Here is a 26,410-nt window from a genome sequence, read left to right on the forward strand (position 1 = left end):
ATAACGTAATGTATATCCTTAATCTTCTGATGAAGAATGAGGGACTTGAAACTCCATGAAACCATTGTTTCTTAAAGATAGTTTATCTCTCCTGATAGCTCGTTGTTTGCACAAGGCTCTGTCATTGTCATAATTGAATGGCTGTGGAAACTCAGACTCCAGAAGTTAAGGAGGAAAGGAGGCAGGGAGAAGAGTTAGAAATTCCCAAGTTTGCCTAAGTGCCCAAAGCAGGAGGTTATAGTCCATACCTAGGTCCTTCCCTGAATCACATCCTTCTAGGGCACTACCACCTGAAAGAAGAAAGAAAGGGAGTTGTAATGATACAGATATGGGGATGAAGAAGTGACAGATACAACTTTAAGGATTCTGTAAAAGAGACAAGATGGAAAGAAAAAATAGATAGTAGACACAGATTAATTTTTATAAAACCTGTTGGAAGGCTGATATCCCTTATAATACATATTTTTAATTATCCTTTACATGTAGTCAGTTGCTCTTCCTTACATACTAAGACTTGCTAAGACAAATGTCTTAGGAGCCAGGCAGATAATAAAGGAGTGAAGGTGCCTGCTGTACCCTGTGTCACAAGCCCACTTTTTATATTAGGCATATGCATACATTCTGTATGTCCATGCACACACAAAAACATACTACTTCTCATTTTTCTTTGCGGCTTTCATTACACAGAATCATGAGAATATGCCATAAAGACATTACTACCTTTATAAAAATAATAATGGCCTCCCATCAGGGATGTAGTGGGGAGCGGTGGGGCTTCAGCAAACTGGAGCCTACACTTCTCCGTGCACAGTGCGGCAGCCGCTGCTCGGTGGCAGGCCATCATCTCCATGGGGAATGGGGCCCCTTGTTGCCAATTTTTTCTGTGTTTGAACAACCCAGAAGTCTGGGATTTTATGTGAAGCTGTCCAATCTGTAAATGTTGACTTGGCTTGTTTAAAAATCAAAATATAAAACATCTTTTTGCCAGCTGTGACTCTTGAACCACCCATTTTAAACCTTGCCTTAAGTTCTCAAAGTTGGGCCCTTCAGTAGGGAACTAGACATTAGGACTGGAACAGTCATGGACTAAACCGTTATCCCACTTTCCTGATAAAGACGAGCTTAGAGATAAGGCTCCTCTGCTCCTGCTAGAGAACCCCAGCACCCTGGGGTTTGAATGCCTGCATACATAGAAACAATTTGAGAACAGTCCAGGAGATTTACTAAGTGCCACATACTGTGTAGACTAACATTTGGAGACAGGGAGAAGAGAGAAATTGCCAGGAGATTGATGTACTAATTTGGGTATGAAATGGTCAAACCCTAGATAGCCCCATTGCCTGAGGAGCAAGTTCTAGATCGTTGTGTCCTACAATACATATGGAGGTAGTAATGACGAGAATTCTAACCATCACTGGCGGTTTTATGTACTAGATACCTAAACTCAGAAGAAAGAAACTAAACAGAGTTGGTTTGACTAGGTCAGAATAATAGTTTTTAAAATAGCTTACATATTGCTCTTTTATGCTGAACAGTTATTTAATACTGTAACAAATATGAATGAGTAGATGGATGAATATATATATATATATATATTTTTTTTTTTTTAAGTGTACATGACTAGGGCTTTTTTAGTATAAACATATGAATATGGCTCTGGGTAGCTTTTTGGGTTGTTTTGGTTTGGTTTGGTTTGGTTTGGTTTGATTGATTGGTTGATTGATTTATATTAGTTTGTCAACTCATAACCTATTATCTTACAAATTAAACTAGAGGAGATGTGGAATTATTTCACAGCAAATGAAGGAACCAAATAAAACCCCTTTTTGAGCTAGAGGAGAGAGGACAGTTGATGCCACTAACATAGTACCAGGGAGGGAAGGAGGGGGTACATGGTGGGTGTCTCCAAATTCTGGCATTTCTTCACAGAATTGCCACCTTATCAAGTAAGTTAAATTGTATTTCAAATCCTTTTTAGATTCTATGCATCTGTTTTTGTCTTAATATTCTCTGTGGATATACATTTTCTGTGAACCTCATAAACATTTTTTAAATTCCAAATGCTGCCATTAAAAATTTTAGAGGCCGTAATTTACTCTTCAGATTAATTCTTTTTAAATTTCACTTGAATTTTGATCTGTCTGATTTTTAAATTTCTTTTCACATTTTACTAGACATTAATGAAGAACAGAAATACAATCATATTTTTTTGCATTTATACTAGCTGCTTTGAGAGAAAGCCCTTGGTACTCTGGGTTGTAGAGATCGGTCTCCTCGACTTAAGTGGGACCATGCCTATACTTATGTGATCCTCAGTGGATGTTTGTATTTAATAACCCTGGCCAGTTTGTTTTTTTTGTTTGTTTATTAGGTCAGATAGAAGTTATCATGGATCGAAGACTCATGCAAGATGATAATCGTGGCCTTGAACAAGGTGTCCATGATAACAAGATTACAGCTAATTTATTTCGAATACTACTGGAAAAAAGAAGTGTTGTGAATGTGGTAAGAAAAAAAAAATAACTCACATGTTCTGATGTTGATTGTTCTTTGCCATCCAAAATTTGAAATTTTGACTTTCCACTGTTTTATGATTTATGGTTTCTAGTTTTGAGATATGTTTGTAATAGACTTAGTCTCTACTGACAAGAAAGAGAACTTCAGTTACACATATCCTGTGAGATTTGCATTTAGGTCGTCTTTTTCTTTTATTTTTGCTTATTATGTAGATAGAGAATTATGTTAAGGAATCAGTTTGGATGAAATTTTATGAAATTATTTTGAAAGAAAGTAAGAGTTGAATTTAAAGATAGAATTTGGTTGTATACTTAGGAGATTAAATTTGATTTGTAAAATTTATTTAAAACCTAGTGTACCTATTCTAGTCTTAGACTCATCAGTTGAAAATGGATTTACTTGTTTTTCTTCTTGTTCAGTTTTCATGCTCAAAACAAAACCCCAGCATTCCATTAAATAATCTAGCTGAAGCTCAGTTGGGCATGAACCAATATGATAGTATGCTTCTTCAAGGTGACATAGAAGTCATCATCACGGTCCTCCATACATACTAATTTCCCACCTCATTTGGCCCTCTCCATGGCCCTTTTTTTCTTATTCTGCTCTCCTTGTTTCTTCACTGACCATTTCAAATCTTTTCTACTCTTTTCAGCAGATGACCGCATGGACTTCACAGAAGGAAAAGCCATTTAACAGTGCTCTCTGTTCTAGATATCAGCCATCTACTCCCACCCTTTCCCCCTGCTTAACCCTGCTGATGTCTTCTCAGTGCTGTCATTATAAAAGCCAAAATCCTTACCGTAGCATGAAGAGCCTATCACTATGTGGGCCCTGCCTGTTCCCGCAGCTTCATCTAGCATGACTCTCACTATTTCTACTCTGAACCCACTGGTTTTCTTTCGGTCCTAAGTAATCCCCATGCACCCTGTGCCTACAGCACCTTTGCACTTGTGATCTCATTCTCTGCCCAGGGAACTCTTCGTAGTAGTTGAGATCAAAATTCTCTTGGTCAACTGCTTCTGCTGAACCAGGCCAGATCACCTTCTTCAGTGCTTTCTCAGACTATTCAGCTGTCCTCCATGCACATGTGTGATTATTTTATCATTGTCCTTTTCCTCTTTTGGACTATAACTTCCCTGAGAGTAGGGGCTTTCTCCCTCTGCTTCTAGGATTGTCCCTAGCAGAGGAAGCGGTCACTATTTGGTGCAGGAATGAATACACAAATACATAAATGAGCGAGCTGGAATTGCACACTGTGCCACTGCATCTGTCCCAACCACTATTTACTGCCTTGTCATACTATGCATGTTCTCTCCCCCTGCTAGATTCTAGGGGCTTGTCTACTTCTTTTCATGTGCCCCACAGCGCCTTCTTGCCTGTGGTACATATTCTATAAATACAACACTAGTTGATTGAATGAAATGGCAACAGCTCATTAAAGCAAAGAATTCTTCCAGTATGTAGAATCTTTTAGGAAAAAGATTTTAATATCCATTTTTAGATGTCAAGATTTATACCAGTTCTTGGGACTCATGGTTTAAATCAATTACTGACAAGATGGCTTAATTTTAGGTCTAAAACTGCATAGGAAAATCATTGTCTGAGTGCTGGCAGCTACTGTCTTTTTCTCCTCCTGAAAATGTTTCTGGCTTTTATGGTTTTTTTCTCTCTATATAGACACTAATTTGCAAAACTTCTGTTAACTATGGCAATAAGAATTTTCATGTCAGATCTATAAAGCTTTCATTTAGAAGTGAAATAATTTGTTTATTCCCATTCAAAACTCCTTGGATAGTAATTGATTGAAATTTGATCCAATGTTTTTATAATCCTGTGTTGGTTAAATTTTCCTTTTGCTCAACTATACATTCTTGGACTTAAATCAATAGTTTCTTTTAAATAAAAAATGAACTAGAGAAGAGAAAATACATTTTAATTTCTAGTGAAATTGACTAAAAAGACATTTGATTAAGAAATGTTCCATCTCATATAACTTAAACTTTCTAGAAAGTGTTTTTATTTTCAACCCAGACTCTAATCTTTAAAATAACAATGATAGAAACCTTAGTAAGGAGACACTCTTCTGTACAGGAGAGCATTTTAGTGGAAAGTCTTGAGCCTGCCAGAGCCTCCTGGGAGTAATCTGGATGACTAAATGGAAGTGAGTCGTGTGTTTGAGGGTTCTGTGGAGGGGCACTGAGAACAAGGACTGGAATGATAATCGCTGTTAAGATATACAGATGCCCGATGGGTTGCTCTGGCTATGTGAGGCTGACTGTCGTCCATGGTTATGACACTCAGGGGTCAACAGAAGTGGTAAATGGGAATTGTCTCTTTGGCATTGACCCTTTAGGATTTGTTTCTTTGATGCCTACTCCCTGTCCCTTCCTGCTGATGACTGCTAAGTAAAGAGGGGCATTGAACCAGGAATCACTGAAGTTAGGTGACCATAGGTCTTTGATGACTATGAGGTCATATCTCACTGAGGAGCTACAACTCAGTCCCACTTGAGGGAATGTAGGGGCCTAGTGTGACTTGGATTTCCAGTGTTTTGGGTAAAAAAAAAAAAAAAAGTTACCTGTTTTTGTGAGTTTTTGTTACTTTTGTTGACAACTTTAATGTGAAATGTCCTGGATTTTTTTCTTGAGAGTTGGCCCCAAAACAAACAACTTCTTAATGTTGTGCGGACCTACCAAAACATATCTATATAGGCAAATTCAGCCCACACATCACCAGGGTTCACCTCTGCATTGAATGATATTTATTTCTAAAACTCATGATTCAGTATAATTTTCCTTTGTTATTTTTTTCTCTTTTTACCCCATCCTTTCCCCTACTGTATTTTTCTCTCATTTATTTATGTTGCATTTGCTTTTAATAGATTAAGTTCAGTACACATTTATCAAGTTCCCACCATGAATCAGGTCATACTGAATAAGCAAAAGTGACTCAAAATATCATCTCTTATTATCTTAAATAACTTATTTATTAGGAAGTTCTGATGTAGATGAATGGGAACCTTTGATGATTAGGGATCAGATTACTTAAGCAGACTTAATGAAGGGCACCACAGAGCCTAGCAAGAAATTCTGACTTAGGAAATACGGGCCAGAACCCAATGGAGATCTCAACTTGATGCAGTTTGGGTGAGAATGTGCCAGAAACTATTTTTAATTTCACACAGGCTGCAAGGAGAAAGCTAGACTTGAACAGCTTGAAGCCTTCCAACCAACAAGAAACCAAATGATGTTTATAGTAGTATATTAGTTACTACAAGGCTGGGGAATTCATTTACAGCTTAAACAAACACATAAATTTTCCTCTAGCAAACATGTTTTATAAGCTTTGGGTTTATCATAAAGGTCACATTAAAAGATTACCTTTCCAGGAGATTAATCAAGAAGTGATAATTCAACAGTTAAATATCTTGTTGAGCCCCTCGTTACTGTAAAAATGTTAGGAAAGTGCATGAATGATGGAGCCTTCCAGGAGACTTGGTCCCACCCTGCCTGGCCAGCTTCCAGCAGTATTGTTTGTTGGTGGTGCTCTTCCAGCCCCGACCCACACTCTACCATAAACTTATCTTCCTTGTCTCGCTTAGGACAATAAGTGGCTTAGTTCTTGAACTCTCGAGGTACTTACGTTCATGACATTGTTTTCCTTTGACAAGACTTGTCATTCACATGTTTCTGAGTCTGAATCATTTTCATGATTCAGAACAAGTTAAAGGGTGAGACTTATACTTTTGATTCCAAAGGGAGCTCTCTTTCTTCCACAAGGTTGGGAAGGTATCGGGGGTGATGGTTCCCAGCATATGTCCACAGAGCTACATATGACTGACTGAGATTTGAGATTCACTTGGGGGAGCTGTTAAGCTTCGGCTTCCCAGGGCCCACTCCCAGACATTCTGATTTAGTAGGTTTGGATTAAGGCCCAGAGATCTAAGTTTAAAGCTCCTCAAGCCATTCTTATGTGTGGTCAATTTGGGGGAACACTGAAGGTCAGGAGAACTGGTTTGGGTTGGGAAGAATGGTATATATGCACATTACTGTTTGTAGGTATAGGTGATCCATCAAGAAGTGTCCCACCTATTCACTGAAGTGTCCAGGAATTCCTCCAAGAGCATAGAACAAAGCCAGAGAGCTTTTCCTGAATGTTTCTTGACCTAGAATGGACTTAATGCCTTCCAATTCTGATAAGGCAGGTGTCTTCTTTTCTCTTGGAATCTTTTATCTTTTATTACTGAAAAGTGATTTTGTCAGCAATCCTGACCTAGATTATGAAGTCCTTTGATCTTGGAATACATGTAAAGTTTCTTATTGAAACTCTTCCCTCAATATTCAGTAATATGCATTAAATTTCAGTATTGTTGGAGAATATTGCTATATATGCTTTGTTTAATCTTTCTTTAAAAAAAAAAAGAGTGTGGAATGGGTACTTTTTTTACAACTCTTTTAGATCTAATATTTTTTGTCAGTATCTTAATACTGCAGTGTCCCTCTGCTGCCTTTAATTTTTTTTTCCCTCTCTCCATAGTCTGAATTGTAATGACATCTACAGTTCGCTGCTGGCAAGATGCTTGTCACTCTTTGCTAACCCTCTGCTAATCTGACATTCTGAATTTTAAGCTCCGTATCCTCTATAAATCCTATCTTTTCTCACAGATAAGTAGCCAAGCCTTTTATTTGAGCCCTGTATTGCAAAAAGGGTGCAAAATCAGAAGATATCAGTGAAATGGACATTTAAAAAAATAAGATACAAAATTAAATCTGTTCCAAATGTCACTGTTGATTAAAAAACCTTTCTATATAAATTATTTTCTCTTCTTAGTGCTTTTCTATGTCTGCTTTTATACCTTAGGCATAATTAGTTAAGGTTCCACTTAGTCATTGATTTAATTAATTGGGTGTGTCATCTACCATATGCATATCCCCAGCCCTGGCAGACTTATTTAATGTTTGAACATGCTGAACCACTTGTCTGGAAGTATATTCCATAGCAATGACTAAATTACTTTTAAGTTATACTGAATAATTGTGTACTAGGTAGGTATATAATAATTATTCCATAACATATATAACACTTTCTGTTTGGAGAATAAAGTACAGTGAAGTAAGTGGCATTGATTTACCAAATCTAACAGATGATCTAGATATACTACCTGTGTTGTTTAAAATCCTTATTCATATTGAGAATTTCTTCAAAAAAATCCTGTCATTGGGTCACATTTATAGAGCACACCTTTGGATCAACACACGATGTCATTTTTTTTTAAATGAAACCATGTTGGAGGCACTTGGGTGGCTCAGTCAGTTAAGCATCCAACTCTTGGTTTTGGCTCAGGTCATGATCTCACAGTTTGTGAGATTGGGCTCCATGTCGGGTTCTGTGCTGACAGTACAGAGCTTTCTTGGGATTCTCTCTCTCGTCTCTTTCTGCCTTTCCCCTGCTCTCTCTCCCTCCCTCTCTCAAAACAAATAAATTTAAAGAAAAAAAAAGAAATCATGAGAATATGTGGGGTAAAACCTGAGGGAGAAGAGATAACATTTGATGATATGCAAGATGTATCAATATCCCAACCTATCTACTTAAAGAATGTCACAGACTATGAGTCTGGGGTTATCTTTTGTCCAGCAAGAGAGAGGACGCAGAATTGAATACAAGAGAGGCTAATGTCCGGGAGGAGAAAAGAGCCCCAAACAGGGGTTTCGTCTCCATATGTATTGAACTCTCAAGATACTACCTGCGTGGTGAACATGAAGAAAACAAGATCTTACACACATGATGAATGTGAAGAAAACAGTCAGACAGTAATCATTAACTTGTGTGTGCAGGAAGCAAAGGGTCTGAGGGACAAGTGGAGTTGTGATCAAAGTACAATAGTACATTGGCATCAGATGGAAAGCAATTTCCTGCAGGTGATATAATAAGTTACTCGTGATCCCATTACAATATCTTGCTAGCTAACCTCAGGCGCTTTTGCCCCGTAGTGGCAGCTTTCAGCCCTAAGCCTTTTTCTAACCCATTTATGTAAGTAGAACCTTTTCCCCACTTTTGTGGTAAGTTGAAAAAGAGTTTCCGTAAAAAGTCTTACCCTGTACTAAAATGGCAAAAATTATTTTCAGGATTTTTAGTACTTAAAGCAATGGGAAAAAGCTATTTCTAAACATGGTTTAAATGGACACTGTTCATTTTCTTATATTGCTTAGAACTGAAATTGGTAATCTGTGTGTTGTCTGAGACTGTTATTTACAAAATATAATAAAATCAGAGTATATATGTTTATATTTCTTTTCGACTTAAACTCTGTTGGGTAATTTAGTTAATATTACAAAAACTGCAAATATATATCACTTACACATTTTTGTTTTTTCTTGATAGGAAGAAGAAAAGAACTCTGTCAGTTACCCATCCCTTGTTAGCCACATAACTTCTTCTTTCCTGAATCATCCTGTCTTTACAATGATAGAAAAGATCCCCATGCCAACCCTTCAGCTGCTAGGTGAATTCTCTCCGTTAGTGTCATCTTTGCCTTGTGACATTCATCTCGTTAATCTGAGGACAATACAGTCAAAGGTACATCCCAAGATATATCTATAAAGAATTACGATTTTGTAATATATTTGATATAATGGGATGGGAAGCAGAAAAAAAATACAGCTGGGGCTGGGGGATGGGCTAAATGACTGATGGGCATTAAGGAGGGCACTTGTTGGCATGAGCACTGGGTGTTATACGTAAGTGATGAATCACTGAATTGTACTCCCAACACCAATATTACAGTATGTGTTAACTAACTTGGATTTAAATTAAAAAAAAAAAAAAAAAGTAAAATTCAAGAAGCCATGAAGAGTAAATTTGTATAGGTATGGATAATGTAAAAATTAATTTTCCAATACAAAAAAAATTTTTTTTTAATTATTGAACTTAAAAACATAAAACAGGAGTGCCTGGGTGACTCAGTTAAGCATCTGACTTTGGCTCAGGTCATGATATCGCAGTCTGTGAGTTCTAGCCTCACAACGGGCTCTGTGCTGACAGCTCAGAGCTTGGAGCCTGCTTCAGATTCTGTGACTCTCTCTCTCTCTCTCTCTCTCTCTCTCTCTCTCTCTCTCTCTCTTTCTGCCCCTCCCCCGTACTCGCGCGCGTGCTCTCTCTCTCTCTCAAAAATAAACATTAAAAAAATTTCTTTAAAAAGTGCATGTGGATATATGGGAAGGAAATATATAAAAATCATAAATAATATTTTGATCACAATTGAGATTTATTATAAAATTTCCTTTTATTTTCAAACTTCACGTTAAGCTACTACATTATCCTCTCTAAGCATTTTTCTATGCATATATATATATATATTTTTTAATCAAGTTGGGATTATATTTCAAAAAAAAAATTTTTAATTACAACTGACCCTTGAACAACGTAAGTTTCAACTGGACTGGTCCACTTACGCAAATTTTTTCGATAAATACAGTACAGTACTGAATGTGTTTCCTCTTCTTTATGTGTTTCTTTTTTAAAGTTTATTTTTTTATTTCTTTTGAGAGAGAGAGAGAGAGCACAAGCAGGGAAGGGGCAGAGAGAGGGAGAAAAATGATCCGAAGCAGGCTCTGTGCTGCCAGTGCAGAGCCTGACACAGGGCTCAGACTTATAAAATGTGAAATCATGATCTGAGCCAACACCAAGAGTAGGACACTTCACTGACTGAGCCACCCGGGCACCCCCTTGTGATTTTCATAATAACATTTACTTTTCTCTAGCTTACTTTATTATAAGAATACAGTGTATAATATATATAACATACAAAATATGTGTTAATCAACCATTTATGTTGTCAGTAAGTCTTCCAGTCAACAGTAGGCTATTAGTAGTTACATTTTGAGGGAGTCAAAATCATGCGAATTTTTGACCCTGTGGGGTATCTGTGTCCCCAACCCCTGCACTCAAGGATCAGCTGTACTGTGAGTTTTTACTGTGCTTCAGGGAACCATTAAGAGGCCTTTACCTTTAGGCAAAATCATTACACCTTTCATTTGACACTTGATCTATAGTTTAGAGCGTCTTCAACTACTAATTTACATTATTCCCAGAAAAGTTCTGTGTGATAAGAAGGTCAGGGAATACTGTCTTTTTCTAGATAAGAGAACAAAAGCTGAGCTGAAGTCACTTATTTGTGGGTGGGAGAACTAGGCCTTAAGATCAGCTCTACTGGTATTTTCCATTTGTTTCTCCTTGTTGGGCACTGTTCTGAGGAGTTAGAGAAATAAGAAGCGTAACATTTAATTATTTTTGTATCAGAGGCCTTGTACATTCAGATCTTTCTCCTTAAAATCACTGCAACTCAGACCTTGCATTGAGAAACCCAACTATTTAGAGACATCTAAAGACACACTAGAGGAAGAACCGGGGAAGGTTTTATTAGATATGGAATTTTATTTTTTTTTAAACCTTTTTTTTTTTAACGTTTTATTTATTTTTGAGACAGGGAGAGACAGAGCATGAACAGGGGAGTGTCAGAGAGAGGGAGACACAGAATCTGAAACAGGCTCCAGACTCTGAGCTGTCAGCACAGAGCCCGACGTGGGGCTCGAACTCCCGGATCGTGAGATCATGACCTGACCAGAAGTCGGCCGCTTAACTGACTGAGCCACCCAGGCGCCCCTAGATATGGAATTTTAATTCAGACTGCTTTTATGGGCATGTATGCCTACTTTTAAAGTCAGAGATTACATATGAATAAAAAATTAGACGTTTGACATCATCTTTATCTTTTGGAGAGCTGTTTTGATATTGTGAGCTGGCATATGCCTAGTTGGAAATAGTAAGTGTTCAGGGATTCCGTAGGAAATATATGGCCAGAGTATGAAAAGGAGAGAGTGTTCATGTTTGAAGACAACATAAGAAGAGAAAAACGTTTAGTTTAAGAACAAAGAACTAAAGCAAACCAAGTAAAGTAAGGATAAATGCCTGCAAATTTGGACACTTAGGGCTTTTTGAATTGTATGACCAAGATAAGGTACTTACACCTAATTATGTAGGAATATACATATGACTTATAATAATGAATACAAGTGAATGCAAGAGGCCTGTGTGTATATCTCTGTATGTCAAAGGCTTGTCTGATCGTGAGAGCAAACCTGCAGGATGTACTTCATGCCTGGCCTGCTATGTGCCAGTTACAGCTAAAGGCATACAATCATGAGCAAAACAGAAAATAACCCCTGCCTTTCTGGAGCGTGGATTCTGGTGGGAGGAGAAAAATAAAGAAGATAAACTAAGAGAGACATAACGTATTAGATGGTAATACATGTTAAGGAGGAAAACAGAGAAGGGAAAGGCAATTCTAGATGATGATGCAAGTTTGCAGAGTGTGGTTGGCAGAGGACCTTGCAGAAAAGATGATAATGGAGTAAAAATGTGCAGGAAGTTAGAGAATAAGAGACTCCTGCAGATTTCTGGGGGTAGAGTGGTCCCGGAAGAGTTAAGAGAAAGTATGAAGGCCTGAAGGCAGATGATGTGGTGAAAATAGAAGCTCCACGTGAGCTGACCTTTTCTTTAATTCCTTGCTGCATCTTATTGCCTAAAAGAGTGCCTGCACGTAGTAAGGGCTCAGTAACAATTTGCTGATTGAGCAAATCTTAAATGAGTGTTCTTTCTAGTGTTCTGCTACAGTCTCTTGTGGGTCTACTTTTCAAGTCACGGAAAGGACACACCAGAGATGGTAGCCTTCCTGAGTTTACCTGTCAGTTCATGTGCTAAAGGGAATGAATGGATAGAAGGGGAGGGGGGGGGGTTAACAAAGCCCCTGAGCCTCAGGTTGTCACATCTAGGTATGGATGGTAGAGCAACCTAAGCCTGAGGACTTCTGGGGCACATGGTGACCACTGTTCCTTAGCCTGTTCCCAGATGACCCTTTCCATGATTGTTTCCTGGAAGTGGTTCCAGCTGACTGCAGTCAGTAAGAGGAAGGTTTAATCCTCTCCAGTGAGGGGCCGTCACTTGTTTTCCAGATCACCTCTTTTTTATGGTTACCTGCTCCTTTCATTCTTCCTGTTTATTGCCTATCTTCCTGTCATACAAACCTCATCACTTCCCAGATGAAAAATTCCATTGCTACCCATTTGGTTCAGACCCTTGAGCATTCAGACCTTCTAGGGTCTGGCCTCCACTCACTATATCCACCTAGCTTCCCTTGATCTTCTCACCTGTGGACAGGTGGACCACCACCTTTCCTGGATTGCTGGCTGAGTGCTGACTCAGCTACCCTTTATAAAATGAGACCGATGTGAGATATGCCTGCTTCAGGTCTGTTGTGAGAAACAGATAAAATAATGCTGTGAAAGCCCTTTGAAAACAGAAGTGTTTTATAAACATACATTATTATCCTGATGATGCTTACCGTACTTGCCAGCTCAGGTGCAAGGTAGGGTTTTAGCAGAGGGAATAGAAAGCAATTTAACAATTTGACCAGGAAGAATAAACACTGAAATGCTCATGTTTAACTATAACTACTATGCTGGCACATGATCAGAACTAAGTATTTAGGTCTGCTTTGCATTATCATATCACTTGGTGCCAGTTCCTGTGTTGGTCTTTGATTCTTAGCACAGATTTCTAGCAGTTGTTTAAAAGCTTACTTGTGGGGTGCCTGGGTGGCTCAGTCGGTTAAGCATCCAACTGTTGATTTCAGCTCAGGTCTTGATCTCATGGGTCATGAGTTCAAGTCCCATGTCAGGCTCTGTGCTGACGGTGTGGAGCCTGGTTGGGATTCTTTCTCTCCCTTTCTCTCTGTCCCTCCCCAGCTCATGCTCAAGATAGATAGATAGATAGATAGATAGATAGATAGATAGATAGACAGACAGACAGACAGACATAAAATCATACTAGTAATCCTAGGGGATTGATTTGTCCATTCAAAATCACTTCTTTAAAGAGTTGCTGTCTGTCCCCTAAGCTCTAATAATAGGAAAATAATCTTTGAAAGAAGCCTCATGCAGATACTGATTCAATGAATGCTTGGTGCTTAAAATGTATCAAGTGTAATTCCATGGTTACACTAAAAGAAGACAAAAATGACTCAGTGAAGAAATCCAGAAGCCAGACCTCAACATTTTCTATTGTGTTCCTGTTTTTGTGTTCTGGCAACTCCCAGCATACGATAATGAATTGTTCCTTTAGAGATAGCACAGCATTTTTCCCATTGAAGTAATGTCAGCATAGCCATTGGGTTCCAAGCAAGACCAGAGGTCTAGTATCTAAGTAAACATTTTCCTACCTACCACCTCACAGTATTTCCATGAGAAATGGGTCTGAGAACTACCTTGACGTGATGGAGTCACACCTTTTTGCCTGCCTAACTTCCTCATTGGCAGTGTGATAGAGGATGTCCCTACTTGCCCATTCCCCAGGCCACTGTCTGAAGTTTCCTTAAATTCTACACCTCACTTGGTCTTCTTGACTTCTCATTGAGAAAATGATTATGGGCTCACGCAATGGTGAGAGAGGCAAGGTAGGGTCTAGAGATGTGCTAATCCACCCAGGTGGTTATTGTCATTGTATACAGATCGTACCAGGGAGATTTTCAAATAGAGATTTTTACAGGTTTCCCCATCTCTAATATTCTGACTCTGTAGGTATGGTGTGGAGAACTTAGGAATTACTAATTTTTAAAAACTCTCCTCATGTGTCTAGACCTTGCTATTATCTCCATTTACTAAATTGGGAAAGTAAGAGTTAGAGATTAGGGGTGCCTGGGTGGCTCAGTCAGTTAAGCATCCGACCCTTGATTTCAGCTCAGATCATGATCTCACAGTTTGTGGGATTGAGCTCCACATCAGGCTCTGCATAGAGCATGGATTCTGTCTCTTGTGCATGCGTGCTCGCTCTCTCTCTCAGAATAAATAAATAAGAAATTATATAACTAAGATAAAATTACCCAGCAGTAAATATCAGAATTAGGACCCACATCCAGGTTTTCTGAATCTGGGTGCTGCACAGGGTCTCAGAGGGTAGTGTTTGACTTTTATTTAAGAGTCAGCAAGTCTGTTCCTCAAAGTCCGGTTTTTCAGGAATTGGTCTATATTGGTAGATGAATGTATGTTTTTGTAAAAGTATATCTTGCTTTTATACTTGATATATGCTTTTGGAAAAAACTATGTGTCATATATTTGGAGTTGTGAAGATAGGAGCAAACATCTATTAAAACCCTGCCTCCCAGCATGCTGAACACCCCAGCGCACTCCTGTCTGGGAATGTTGTCTGGGAGTGTAACTGTTAGCCTTCTCATTCTGTAGGTTCATCGTCCAGCTCCCTTCTCTTTATCAACTTCCTTTTCTTGTACTATCAAAAGCTTGAGATATTAAAAAGAAGATTCTCTAAAGGCTTGAAAACTGGGGAACAGGAACATCACTGAAATGCACCAAACAGGAAAACCATGCTGTCAGGAAAGCCTATTGATTAACAGAGAAGGGAGTCTTGGTAGAGAGGATGCTGGGAGACTCTCACCAGGGACCGGGGAGGGGAAGGGTGACAGATCAGGGGTCAGGGTTCTTTAGGCTGGAGTGATAGGTTCAGCCTAGAATGCTGACATTCTAGGGACCAGAAGGAACTTGATGAAGCTGTTTAATTAGGTGAACAACGAAAGATAACGTTGTTCAGGTTTTTTTTCCCCCACTGCTTTTATGTTCAGGTATATTTTTATTTAATTCATTTATAGATATGTTATCTTTATATCCACATTACATTTAACTCTATTCTCTATGGCATTTTAGTTTGGTTTGTGCTGAACTGTTTCTTGCAAATAGTTCAACAATCATTTACACATCAGCACCACTTACTGAATAAGATTTTTCTCTTGTTTACACTGCCCCCTTTTCTTATAAGAAGCAGTTTAAGGTTTTTACTTCATTTTGCCTTTCTTACAAGAATTGATTAGTACTTTATTAATCTCCCTGAATTCTGGAAAGGTGAAAATTGTGGAGAAAATTTCTTTTGTTGTACATATCTAAGAACAGTCAGTCATTCACCTTCCCCTTTCTTTTTGTCATCTTATCTTGTTGATCAAAAAAGGATAACTGTTATTGGACATTTTAATGAATGCCCTGGAAAATGAATTTCTACTGGTTATTTCCTGTCTCAGCACTGAAAATGCAGCGTGCAATTTTCTAACCTTTCCAGTTGCCAGAATACACTGAAAGATGGGTGTTGGTAGGCATTTTGGAGGAATCTGGGCAGGTTGGAGAAATTTTCCCACCAGGTGTTCAGCCATGCCTTAATCTCTATTTATTTTAGACATTCTTTGTGGAGGGTGGGGACACATTTATTTTGGAGAATTTAGTCAAAGTTATGGCTTTCTCTCTTCCACAAAAAAAAAAAAAAAAAAAAAAAAAGGTACATACATAATGTTTATTACAGTTTCCAGAAGTTTACTGATCTGTGAACCTCACATCATTAATGAGCAAATCAAGTTTCTTTTGGTGTGAGACAGGAAGAGCACAGCTCTATATTTTGAGCTCTCATCCATTTTGATAAAGGAACATCAAAGAACATCCTTTTCTTATGAGGGACTGCCATGTGCCATGTGCATGTATCGTTTTCAGAATGGCCTTAAATCCTGTTTATAATGGGAAGAATGGATGGGTGATGGGTAGGCAGGCTGTGGATGGATAGAAACGACAGTTTCTAATCCTTACTTACTGAACTGATACCTCTTTTGATAAATCATGGTTTTAGTGCTACTGGAACCATTGAATAAATACTCCTTTTTTTTCTGTTAATAATATTTTCTTACTGTTTTTATTTATTTTTTGGAGAGAGAGACAGCAGGGGAGGGGCAGAGAGACAGAGGGACAGAGGGGACAGAGAGGGACAGAGGATCTGAAGTGGGCTCTGTGCTGACAGGCTGACAGCAGTGAGCCCAATGGAGGGCTGAACCATGAGATCATGACCTGATCTCCCATGAACCATGAGATCATGACCTGAGCCGAAGCCAGATGCTCAACTGACTTAGGCACCCAAGCACCCCAGTACTCCCTTTTTCTAACTTCAAATCAAAGAGTGAGCCCCTTCAGGTTTTAGGCTTTTCTTATATTACATCAAAAGTAGTCTTCCTCTTTTCCCTCCTAGCTAGCTGTGGGCACCAATCCATAGCTAGAGCAAAGGCAAGAAAGAGAAAGAAGCTGTTAAACGCACTTTGGAATCAAACCACCTTTTTGGAGTGTATCCCCTCTATTACTGGCCAAGTGACTTAGCGCAAGTCACATTATTCTCCCACTTGCCTCATTAGCAACATGGCAACGATAACGGTACCCACCCTTAGAGATGTTCTAAGGATTAAATGAGTTAATGGTTGTGAAGCGTTTAGAATAGTATCTGGCATGTAGTAAGCACTGAGTGCTTGACAAATGAAGTTTCTCAATGGTGATAGTTCAGTCATGAGCAGTTGTAATTGTTACTAAAAGTGAAATTAAAATGTTGGCCCTTTTTTTTCTTAATGTGTATTTATTTTGAGATAGAGGGAGAGGCAGAGCATGAGCAGGGGAGGGGCGGACAGAGACAGGGAGACACAGAATCGGAAGCAGGGTCAAGGCTCTGAGCTGTCAGCACAGAGCCTGACATGGGGCTCGAACGGTAAGATCATGACCTGAGCCGAACTTGGCCGCTTAACTGACTGAGCCACCTCCCAGGCACCCCAATGGTTTTTTTTTAATATATAAATTGGAGGCTGAAGTTCATTCCCAAAGTAAATCTTGATCTCACTTTAACTTGTATTCCTCATGTATTTTTTGAAAAAGCTGAGCAGTTATTAATAACACACCTGAAATTGTCTATGTGCCAGGCGTTGGGCCGAGTATTTTCTTTATATTCAGCTCTCCCAACAGTTCTATGAAGGTAGGCAATATTGCGCCCCTGTTACAGAAGAGGAAACTAGCTGACCTGAAGATGGTAGGTAACTTACCCAGGTCACACAGCCAGTAAATGATATGCTGGGAGATACATCCCAGCATGTGTGACTCTGGATCCTCACCCAGACACTTAGACTGCCTCTTACTTGAGAACAGAAGGGGAGCAGTAGTGCTTAAAATGTTGAGGAACACTGCCTGTTTTTCAGTGACTACCCCATAATTATGGGACATGCTTAGAAGGATCTACCAGTCATTTGTGGGAAGCCTCCTGAAGGACGTGTGTTGGGTCAATTAGTGATCATTGCTATTGGAGTATAAGAGGAGATGCTTTGTGATAGGGATATTCCTGTGCATTTAAATGTAGTAACACAAACTTGTATACCACCTCAACTATTCCAGAGGCTTTTGTGAGATGAGATGAGTTTATCCATGAAGAGTATTCTCTACAGGGTCATGCTCACAACAAGTGCTCAAAAAGTGTTAGCTGCAGGGGTGCCTGGGTGGCTCCGTCGGTTAAGCATCCAACTCTTGGTTTGTGGCTCAGGTCATGATTTCATAGTTTCATGGGTTCAGGCCCCACATCAGGTTCTGTGCTGACAGTGCGGAGCTTGGTTGGGATTCTCGCTCCCTCTCTCTGCCCCTCCCCACCTGCACAGTCTCTTACTCTTTCAAAGTAAACAAATAAACTTAAAAAAAAAAAAAGTGTTAGTGACAATTACTGTTAAGGTCACTGTGGTTGCGCCTGATCCCCAAAGGGGTGCTTCACCTGTCTCAGCAAGTTTTCTAAGTTCTTGGAGGTTCAATGATGTATTCCTAGACACATGACTGGTTCTTGGATGGGACCAAAGCAAACCTTGCCTCTGATTGAGCTTTTTCTAACCTCGATGGCTTTGTTCTGCAAGCCAGATCATCTTCTCTCCACTCCCCCCGGTGGCCTGAGAAACCTCGCAGGCCCTGCTTAGACCAGAGCCACAGGTCAGTTTATCCCCTGAAGTGAGTTCTGCAGTGGATTTTCCAAGTGACTGCAGAACGCCCAAGCCTTCCTGAAGGGAGTCAGCCTCAACCGTGATCTGAGCTGTTTTACGAAGACACTTAATTTGAAGCTCTTGGCACAATTTGAAAATTTGTAAATTTCCTTCACTTAACCCCCATCCCTTTTTTTCCTGAGATCCAGGTAGTCCCAATATATTAATGAATATAAAAGCAGGTATTTTGAGTCTGTTTACTCCCCTTGAGCGTACAGTATCTTTTTTTGTGAAGGTATCTGTTTTCTTGCATGCATATTCAAGTTAAATTCACAGTTTCCCTACTTTGAAAAACAGTTTTCTTGGAAATAAAATGATGAGACAGACTTTGAAACTGAAAAACTGCTGCTTTGCTTCAGGTATTTTTGCTTGAAAACTGATACTTTCATGAATATTTAATTTTTAAAAACTTGGACAAGATGATTGCTATTTTAGTTGGTATGCTAGCCCTTAAACAAAAGTGGTACAGTTTTAGTTTTGAGAGAAAGTGTAACTTTTTTTCCCATCAATGAAAATTACTTTTCATTACTTTAATCTCTACTTTTGTATTGTTTAAATCTCTTGTAAAATTAATGGTAAAATTCCAAAGATGATGTTTCCCTTCCTTATTATTATTATTATTTGTCACTTCCAGTCTGCTAAAGGCCTTATACACACATTCATTATTTCGAGGGCAAATGTGTTGCAGGAATTTTAGCAAAACCTGCTGTCAGATGGTTTTGTATGGATGATCTAGTGAATTAAAATGGCCAAAGCTTTAGGTTATAGTGATATGTGCATTTATTTCATTTTATTATTTTATTTTATTTTATTTCATTTTATTTTTATTTTTATTTTAGAGAGTGTGCAAATGGGAGAGAGGGGCACAGGAAGAGAGATAGAGTATTAAGCAGGCTCTACACTCAGTGCAGAGCCCAAAACAGGACTTGATTCCACGACTCTGGGATCGTGACCTGAGCCACAATTAAGAGTTGGACTCTGAACCGACTGAGCCACCCAGGCACCCCAGTGATAGGTGCTTTTAAAACAGTCTCATCAGGGGAGCCTGGGTGGCTCAGTTGGTTGAGCACCCCGACTCGATTTCGGCTCAGGTCATGATCTCAGGTTTAATGAGTTCAGGCCCCACGCTGGGCTCTGCACTGACAGCGTGGAGCCTGCTTGGGATTTTCTCTGCCTCCTTCTCTGTCTGCCTGTCCGCTCTCAAAAATAAACATTTTAAAAAAAGAGTCTCATCAATAAACCATCTAATCAGTGAGTCTGAATTGGGACTTCGTTATGATTTTGATGCATAATTGTTTTATGTATAATTTGGACGGTCTCTGATTCCTAAGCTACAGAGTTATGATGTCAGTAAAGAAAATTTATGAATAAGAAGTTAAATGAGAGTATCGTTTAATTTGTAGCTATTATTAAAATAATCACCAATAATTATTTGATTGTATTGATAGAAATAATAATAGCTAAAATGTACTGAGGGCTTCCTATGCTACAGACACTGAGCTGAGTCCCCGTTAAACAGCTGAATTTCATTTCATCTCCATTTTATGGTAAAAGAAAACGGGGTTTTGCTAAAAGCAGCTAGTAAATTGCAGAGCTAGGATCTAGATCTCGAGCTGTCCGACTCCCACCCCAGGTTCTGACCCACTTTCTACAGCTTCTGCACCAACACATTCTGTCTTAAAAGCTAAGCCACCATACGTAGTATTTTCAGTGGCTTAATATGTACCATGAGTCAATGAAGAAGGTAGTCCTGTATTAGCTCCATTTTACAGATAAGGAAACTGATGCTTAGGTGGTAAGTGATATTCCAAGGCTGTACAATTGGCAGAGGAGAGAATTCTCTTTGTTATTCTTCTGGAGACCTTATGTATATGCTAAATGAAGTATTTTCTGACTGTGCTGTTTTCCTGCTATTTTGGAACTGAAATTTTTTGAAATTGTATTAGGAATCTTTATCATATGATTTAAACTTGCTATGATTATCATGTTCGTCCCGTGATGACTCAGAATTCCTTAAATGACTTTTTTGTCTCCCTTCAAACAAAATCTTAGCAGTACCACTGCAAAATAACAGTGTGAAATGTCATAAAATAGTTTATTCCAGCCAAGAATCTGAGGTGAGGACAGCTTTAAATTGTTCAGGCACATTAAAGTCAAATCAGTGGTGAGAACGCTGGCAACTCTTCAGAAAAGATGTCTCTATGGCACAGTTAAAAATTGTATCCCCTAGTGAGGATGATTAAGAACATGGGCATATTCATATTGTGGCCACAGACTTGAAAAGGGGATCATTTTCATCATGGGGTCGGTACTCAACATACTCCACTCCTTTGAGTAGCCGAACACTTCTTAATTCTTCCAAGGATTTTTTAATTTATTTTGCTTATTATACAAGCATCTTCTCCCTTTAGGAAATGTAAAATGTATTAAGAAAATCATAACTTAAAATAGTCAGAGCACTCGTGGCATCCTTACTTAAATGGATGCAAGACATTTTATTGCAAGAAAGTGTATCTTGATCCCTGTAGCTGACTTGTCATGTTTAGTATTTTTCTCTTGGCCTGCAGAAGAAGAATAGCTTCTGTAATGTGAATTTAAATGATACATCAAGCTAATAAATGTGGTTGGCCTAGCAAGTGATAAGCATAACTAATTCAATTTAAATGTCTTTTATATAAAAATAATGAACCAATGCATAAAGATTAAAAATGTTAATGCAATTAGCAAAAATTAGCATTCAATAAAAAAGTGTGTTTCAGTTCTGAGGTGGATGATACATCATTCAGTGGCCAGATAAGGACTAAATTCAGGTACACATTATTCAACCAATGTGTATGTTAAAACTAAGTAAATAAAAATTAAATGCTTTATTTGAAGAAACTTTTATGAGTAACATGTGGACGAAAGGGATACCCAAGTCCTCAGGAACTATGGAGGAAACCAAAACGTGAGGTGACTTAACAAGAAGACTTAAAACGTAATGTCTCTTGACTCCTCGTGGGGAAGGTAGAGGGGGTGTAGCAGGTGGAAAGGCACAGTGAACATGGGACCTGAAGGGAAACGAATTTCCATAGCTTACCCACTAAATCAAGCTTTTGTGGTTTGGGGGCGCTGACTTCAAGCCAGTGGAGTATACAGTGGTGTCAGTATTTGCCTCAATGTCACTGGGGCATGTTGGCCCTCTCCTCATTTGCAGGTGGACGGCAAGCATTCTGATGAAGCAGCCTTGATCCTCCACAGGAAGGGGTTTGACTGCCGCTTCTCTAGCAGAGACACAGGGCTGCTTTGTTCCACCACCCAGGGAAAGGTGAGCTAAAAAGTTACTTTTGCTTGTTGAGTTAGTGCACTTTGAAATCCTTGACAGTGAGATGTACCTCGCCTCTTCACTGACTCGTTCCCCTCAGCTGCTATAATTAACTCAAGTCTTTCTATCTTAAGAAAGCACTTTCCCAGCCTTCAGTCTCTTCTCCTTGTCAACATCAACATGCATGGCTGGAACACATTTATGTTTGGAGATGACACTCTAATCCATTCTTAAGCCTTCCGTCGCTAACCAGCAAAGCATCTTCTTCCCTGCAGCGCACCCCCCTCCCCACCATATTTCCTCTTCTCTCAGACATACTCATGTAGGATCTATTTCAGTGAAGTCTTAGAGGGGCCAAGGCACGTTTTATAATAACTGAAGCAGTGTGGAGTATCAGTAGGGAAGCAGCAGAAAGCAGTGACATTGTGGCCATTCGGGTAGTTTAACCACTGCCCTGAAGCAGCCTTACTTAGCTCCAGTCAGTAGTTTCCCCAGGGGAAAATGCAGGTCTAGATCTCCTGATTAAGCCAGATTTGCATGTGGGTCTGTACTGGGCAGGCCGAACAGGTCCCCAGGCTGACTTGCTGGCTGCTCATTTTTTAGGTTTTTTTTTTTTTAAAGCTGTTGTTGCTGATAGTTCCATCAAGCCTCCTTGGAAGGAGATGAACCTCCAGAGTTCTGCCTCTGGCTCTGATCAGGCTGTGCTCAAAGAAGACATTTGAACAGGTCCTAGCACACAGGCAGGTCTGCCCCAGGGGGCAGCTCAGCTCACCCAGCTCTTCCCCGAAACCTCACAGATACCCTGCAGATCAGACTCAAGTGATTCAGTTTCAACCCTACAAATTAGGATGTGCGTAGGATCTGAAAAGAAAAGAAAATATGGTAGGGGGTTAAAATCCACTTAAGCAGATAAGCTTCTCCATTTCTTGTACCATGCCCTATATGGAGTTGGTGTAAAGAAAGCACTGATTTTTTTTTTTTTCATTATGTTTATACTTTACCTTATTACTGATGACATAAGTATATTTGGTGTGAGCATTTGTATTTACACATTAAGACATCAAGTCTTAAGGGGATTTACCATCCGGAGATACCTATTAGGATAACCTGCTTGGGGTGAGGGTAGCACTTTCCCAGTAGTTTTCCCACCCTGAAAATGGGACTTGCTGACCTGATGCACGTCCCTTGTAGTGGGCCTGTGTCCTTTCTCTCAGCTCTTTTGGAACAGGAAGAACTACACTGTTAGGTGTTAAGTGTTGAGTAAAAGAGGATACAGATGTTTTTAAAGCTTGCTGGCCCATAGATGTTTTTTTTTTCTTTTATTGAAAAAGTGCTCCCTGCACATGATAAATTCTCAAGAAATACAGAAGAGGACTGGAGAACGAACTGCCCTCTCCTCGCTTCTGGGATGGTCTGTGTGTCCAAACATGCACAGGAGTATTGAATCTCCTTCCCCTTCCCCTTTTAATCATTAAAAGGAATCTTTAAATGCAATTTCACTCTCATACTGTTTTCCACTGAATATATAGATGAGCTACTAATCTTTCTTCAAAGTAGACCTAACTGTGCAACTTTTTTTTATCGTTTACTTTCTAGATTTTGGTACAGAAGCTTTTTAACATGTTCACGGTCTCAAGTCTTATACCTTCCTCATTATCCTTGATGCATTCACCTCCAGATGCCCAAAATATAAGTGAGATCAGTTTGAGTCCCATGGAAATCAGCACATTCCGAATCCAGTTGAGATGAACCTGGCTTTCAAATTTGGATTGGGAAGCATTGTCTTTTATACACTTCTTGGTTTGACGTGCAATAAGGAAGCACATTATTTTAGCTTCTGGCTACTGTGAGAACATGAATTCTGTGATTATTACTATTTTTTTTTACCAGTACAGAAAGAAAAAAAAGAAAGCCATGCTATAGCCAATGTTTTTTTTTTTTAAAGTTCCATCCATGAACCACCACCATCCAGTATGAATTGATGCAACAACAAATGAAGATATGTCTAAAACAGCCTCTCAACAGATTGTATCTCAGGTTAAATGCTAACTAATTATATCTGTGTTGGGGGTTGTGAAGAGGTTGCTATAAGTATTCATGTTGCCGATCCTTCATTAGTTTTACAACAATGCCCATTTTCACCAAAATGGAACAAAAAACTGGTGAGTAATAGCTAATGGCCAAAACGGTTGCAATCATTCATACACATTAGAAAATTTTCGTGTATTGAAATATGTGGCAAAGTGCAATCCATCAACCCTTATGATACGTATACAGAGTTGATCTTCATACCTTTTTCTAATGTACCACTTAACCCCTCCCTTCTCACCCTTTGTAAGTATTTCCAGAAATACCAGATTTTGAATCATTCAGTAGTAGAAAAGAGGCATATTTTCATTACTTGACAATGTGGGATAGGTGCAATTTATTCCATTGTCACTAAAATAGAAGAAGCAATTCCATAGGTACCATAACCTATTTTAGGTACCACAAGGTGTTTTTTTACACAGCTCATTTGAATACAGATGTTCTGAGAGGGGTTTTCTATTTTAAAAATAACCATATCAAAATAAATGTGCCTTATTTTTTTATAAGTCTTGTTAAATCCTTTGGTGTCCATATTCCTGTTAGGGGAAGGGGGGAAGGTGGAGGGGGCGGGGGAGAAGGTGGGTACTTTCTATGACACATAAAGTGTATCATTTTTGCCTGACTGACGATGCTGGCCACATTCTGATCTGTTTCATTAAATTTGTGGTGATGTTATTCTAAACATCTTGACTATTTGAATGTACTGAGATGTCAGAAAACAAGAAAAATACTGTTTATTAAAATATGCTGCTGCCAAGAAGACTGCAGCTCAAAGCAAGGATTTTGTAACCTGCAAAATCCATATGTGGTTTCCATTTCACAGGAGGTAACCCTATGGAAGAGAGAATGCTTTAAAAGAGACCCTGTTTTGAAACCCATTTATATGTAGCTCATCATGATTTATCTTATTAAAGAACATGTTTGTTCAGTGAATTCCAAATTTGTGTACATGCTAACCTCAAAGTGAAGTTCCAAGCCCATGTGCCATTACAGTACTTTTGATAAAATTTATTTTGGGATCATTGCTAACGTGACATTAAAATAAAAGCCACACTAGCAACATTTAGTGTATTTGATTTTAAGATAGAAAGGATTCTTTGAGTATATACACTTTTGAAAACTCTCTTTGTGTTACCTAATAATTATCTGACTTTAAACTTCCTTTCACCTCCTGCCATCCCAACGTCATTATAGAGAAGTTAAAACCTAATTTCTGTTTCGCCGGGTAGTCCGATTATCATCTGGATTTTTTTTTTTTTTTAACCAAGATGCAGCTCCTAAGATTATTGTTAAGTTATGTGAAATTCATAAACTTTTTTCGCCTTTAATAACTAAGGAAACAATACTAGTGTTGATAAAGATATTACAAGGGAGTAATTTCATGCAATAAACGTGTACTGTATGTTTCCTTCCTCACTTTGGGGGATAAACAACTAAAAGAAAACAAAAACACCACTTCCTTTTTGTGGACATCTGCCAATGTTAGGATTGCTGGAAGCAAATCCCAGGAACAAGATCAGTGTTTGCGTTGCATCTTAAATGTACAACCTTCTTTGGGAGTTCACTGTGTTCTGTGGTTAAGTGGGTGTGCTTAATCGTTCTGGAAATTCTGATCAGTTGACATAAAAAATCTTGACGCAATAACTGTGGTTTTGCCACCCCTGGTTGGGTAAGATGGGTCTCTCCCACATCAGGCAGGCCTTCAGTGTGTGTTACCACCAGCCGTTCACAGGTAAAGCAGAAATTCTCTTTAAACCAGCAAGGTTCTGCTTTTTATTTTTAGAATAAATCATCAGGGATATGAACAGAGGATGCTTTTGCTTTGGGTTGTGGTCAAGAACTGATTAAATAATTCAGTGTCTCCAGCACCCACTAAAAACCACACACTTCGGTTGTGATCTCAGTAGCATATTTGTTTGCTTCAGTTTTATTACATTGGTTATCACAGTGTTCCGTTGGTCAAGTAGTTCATTCCTTTCTATGAGCTTTTTTTTTTTTTTAATTTTAACTTGAGCTTATACCTGCCATGTTTGAGAACTCCACATCCTTGTTTTCTTCAAATACTGATTAAAATAAAATGCTATAAAACGTGTGGTGAATCGTTGTAATTACCTGCCCATGTCTTTGTTGTACTTGTGCCGAAATGTTTTTACATTCCTTTGTCTGGAAGAAAGTCTCTGCTTTCATTTTGATTATGTTGCTTACCTTGGAATCAAATAGGTTTTGATATTTTTCTCTTGGAAGATTTTATATCTTTTTGGGAATATGTAATATAAGATCTCTAATAAAAGATAAATCTTACCATGTACATGGTCCTCTAGAGTGGTTCTTCAGTCTTATTTTGTAAGCAACCTGTATGAATACATTTTGAGGGGAAGGATGGAGCAGTGAGGATCTATCTGTTCTTTGTTTCTTTAAGAACGAATCACTCTATCTTCAGCCCAACTCCAGTTAGAAAAGATAGTTTTAGAGAGCAAGTGGCAGAGAGGGGTGGTAGTGAGTTTCAGGTCTGGGTCAGGGGTCACCTCTGAGTGTGGGGTCTAGGAAACTTCTCAACAACATGGTACCTGTGG

General features: G+C 38.9%; 1 protein-coding gene across 4 annotated transcripts in view; it reads left to right on the plus strand.

The window, feature by feature from the left end:
• MAN2A1 (mannosidase alpha class 2A member 1) overlaps positions 1-26,145 on the plus strand; it is a 166,564-nt gene extending 140,419 nt beyond the window's left edge. For all 4 annotated transcript variants that reach the window (XM_049647694.1, XM_049647695.1, XM_049647696.1 and 1 more), the window contains 4 exons: positions 2,372-2,505; positions 8,899-9,093; positions 21,642-21,752; positions 23,346-26,145. In XM_049647694.1, coding sequence (XP_049503651.1) covers positions 2,372-2,505; positions 8,899-9,093; positions 21,642-21,752; positions 23,346-23,498 — 593 coding nt within the window. In that variant the 3' untranslated portion in view covers positions 23,499-26,145. The remainder of the gene's footprint in view (positions 1-2,371; positions 2,506-8,898; positions 9,094-21,641; positions 21,753-23,345) is intronic.
• Positions 26,146-26,410: the final 265 nt, after the last annotated feature.

Source organism: Panthera uncia (assembly GCF_023721935.1).
Source record: "Panthera uncia isolate 11264 chromosome A1 unlocalized genomic scaffold, Puncia_PCG_1.0 HiC_scaffold_17, whole genome shotgun sequence".
In the NCBI taxonomy this organism is placed as follows: Eukaryota; Metazoa; Chordata; class Mammalia; order Carnivora; family Felidae; genus Panthera; species Panthera uncia.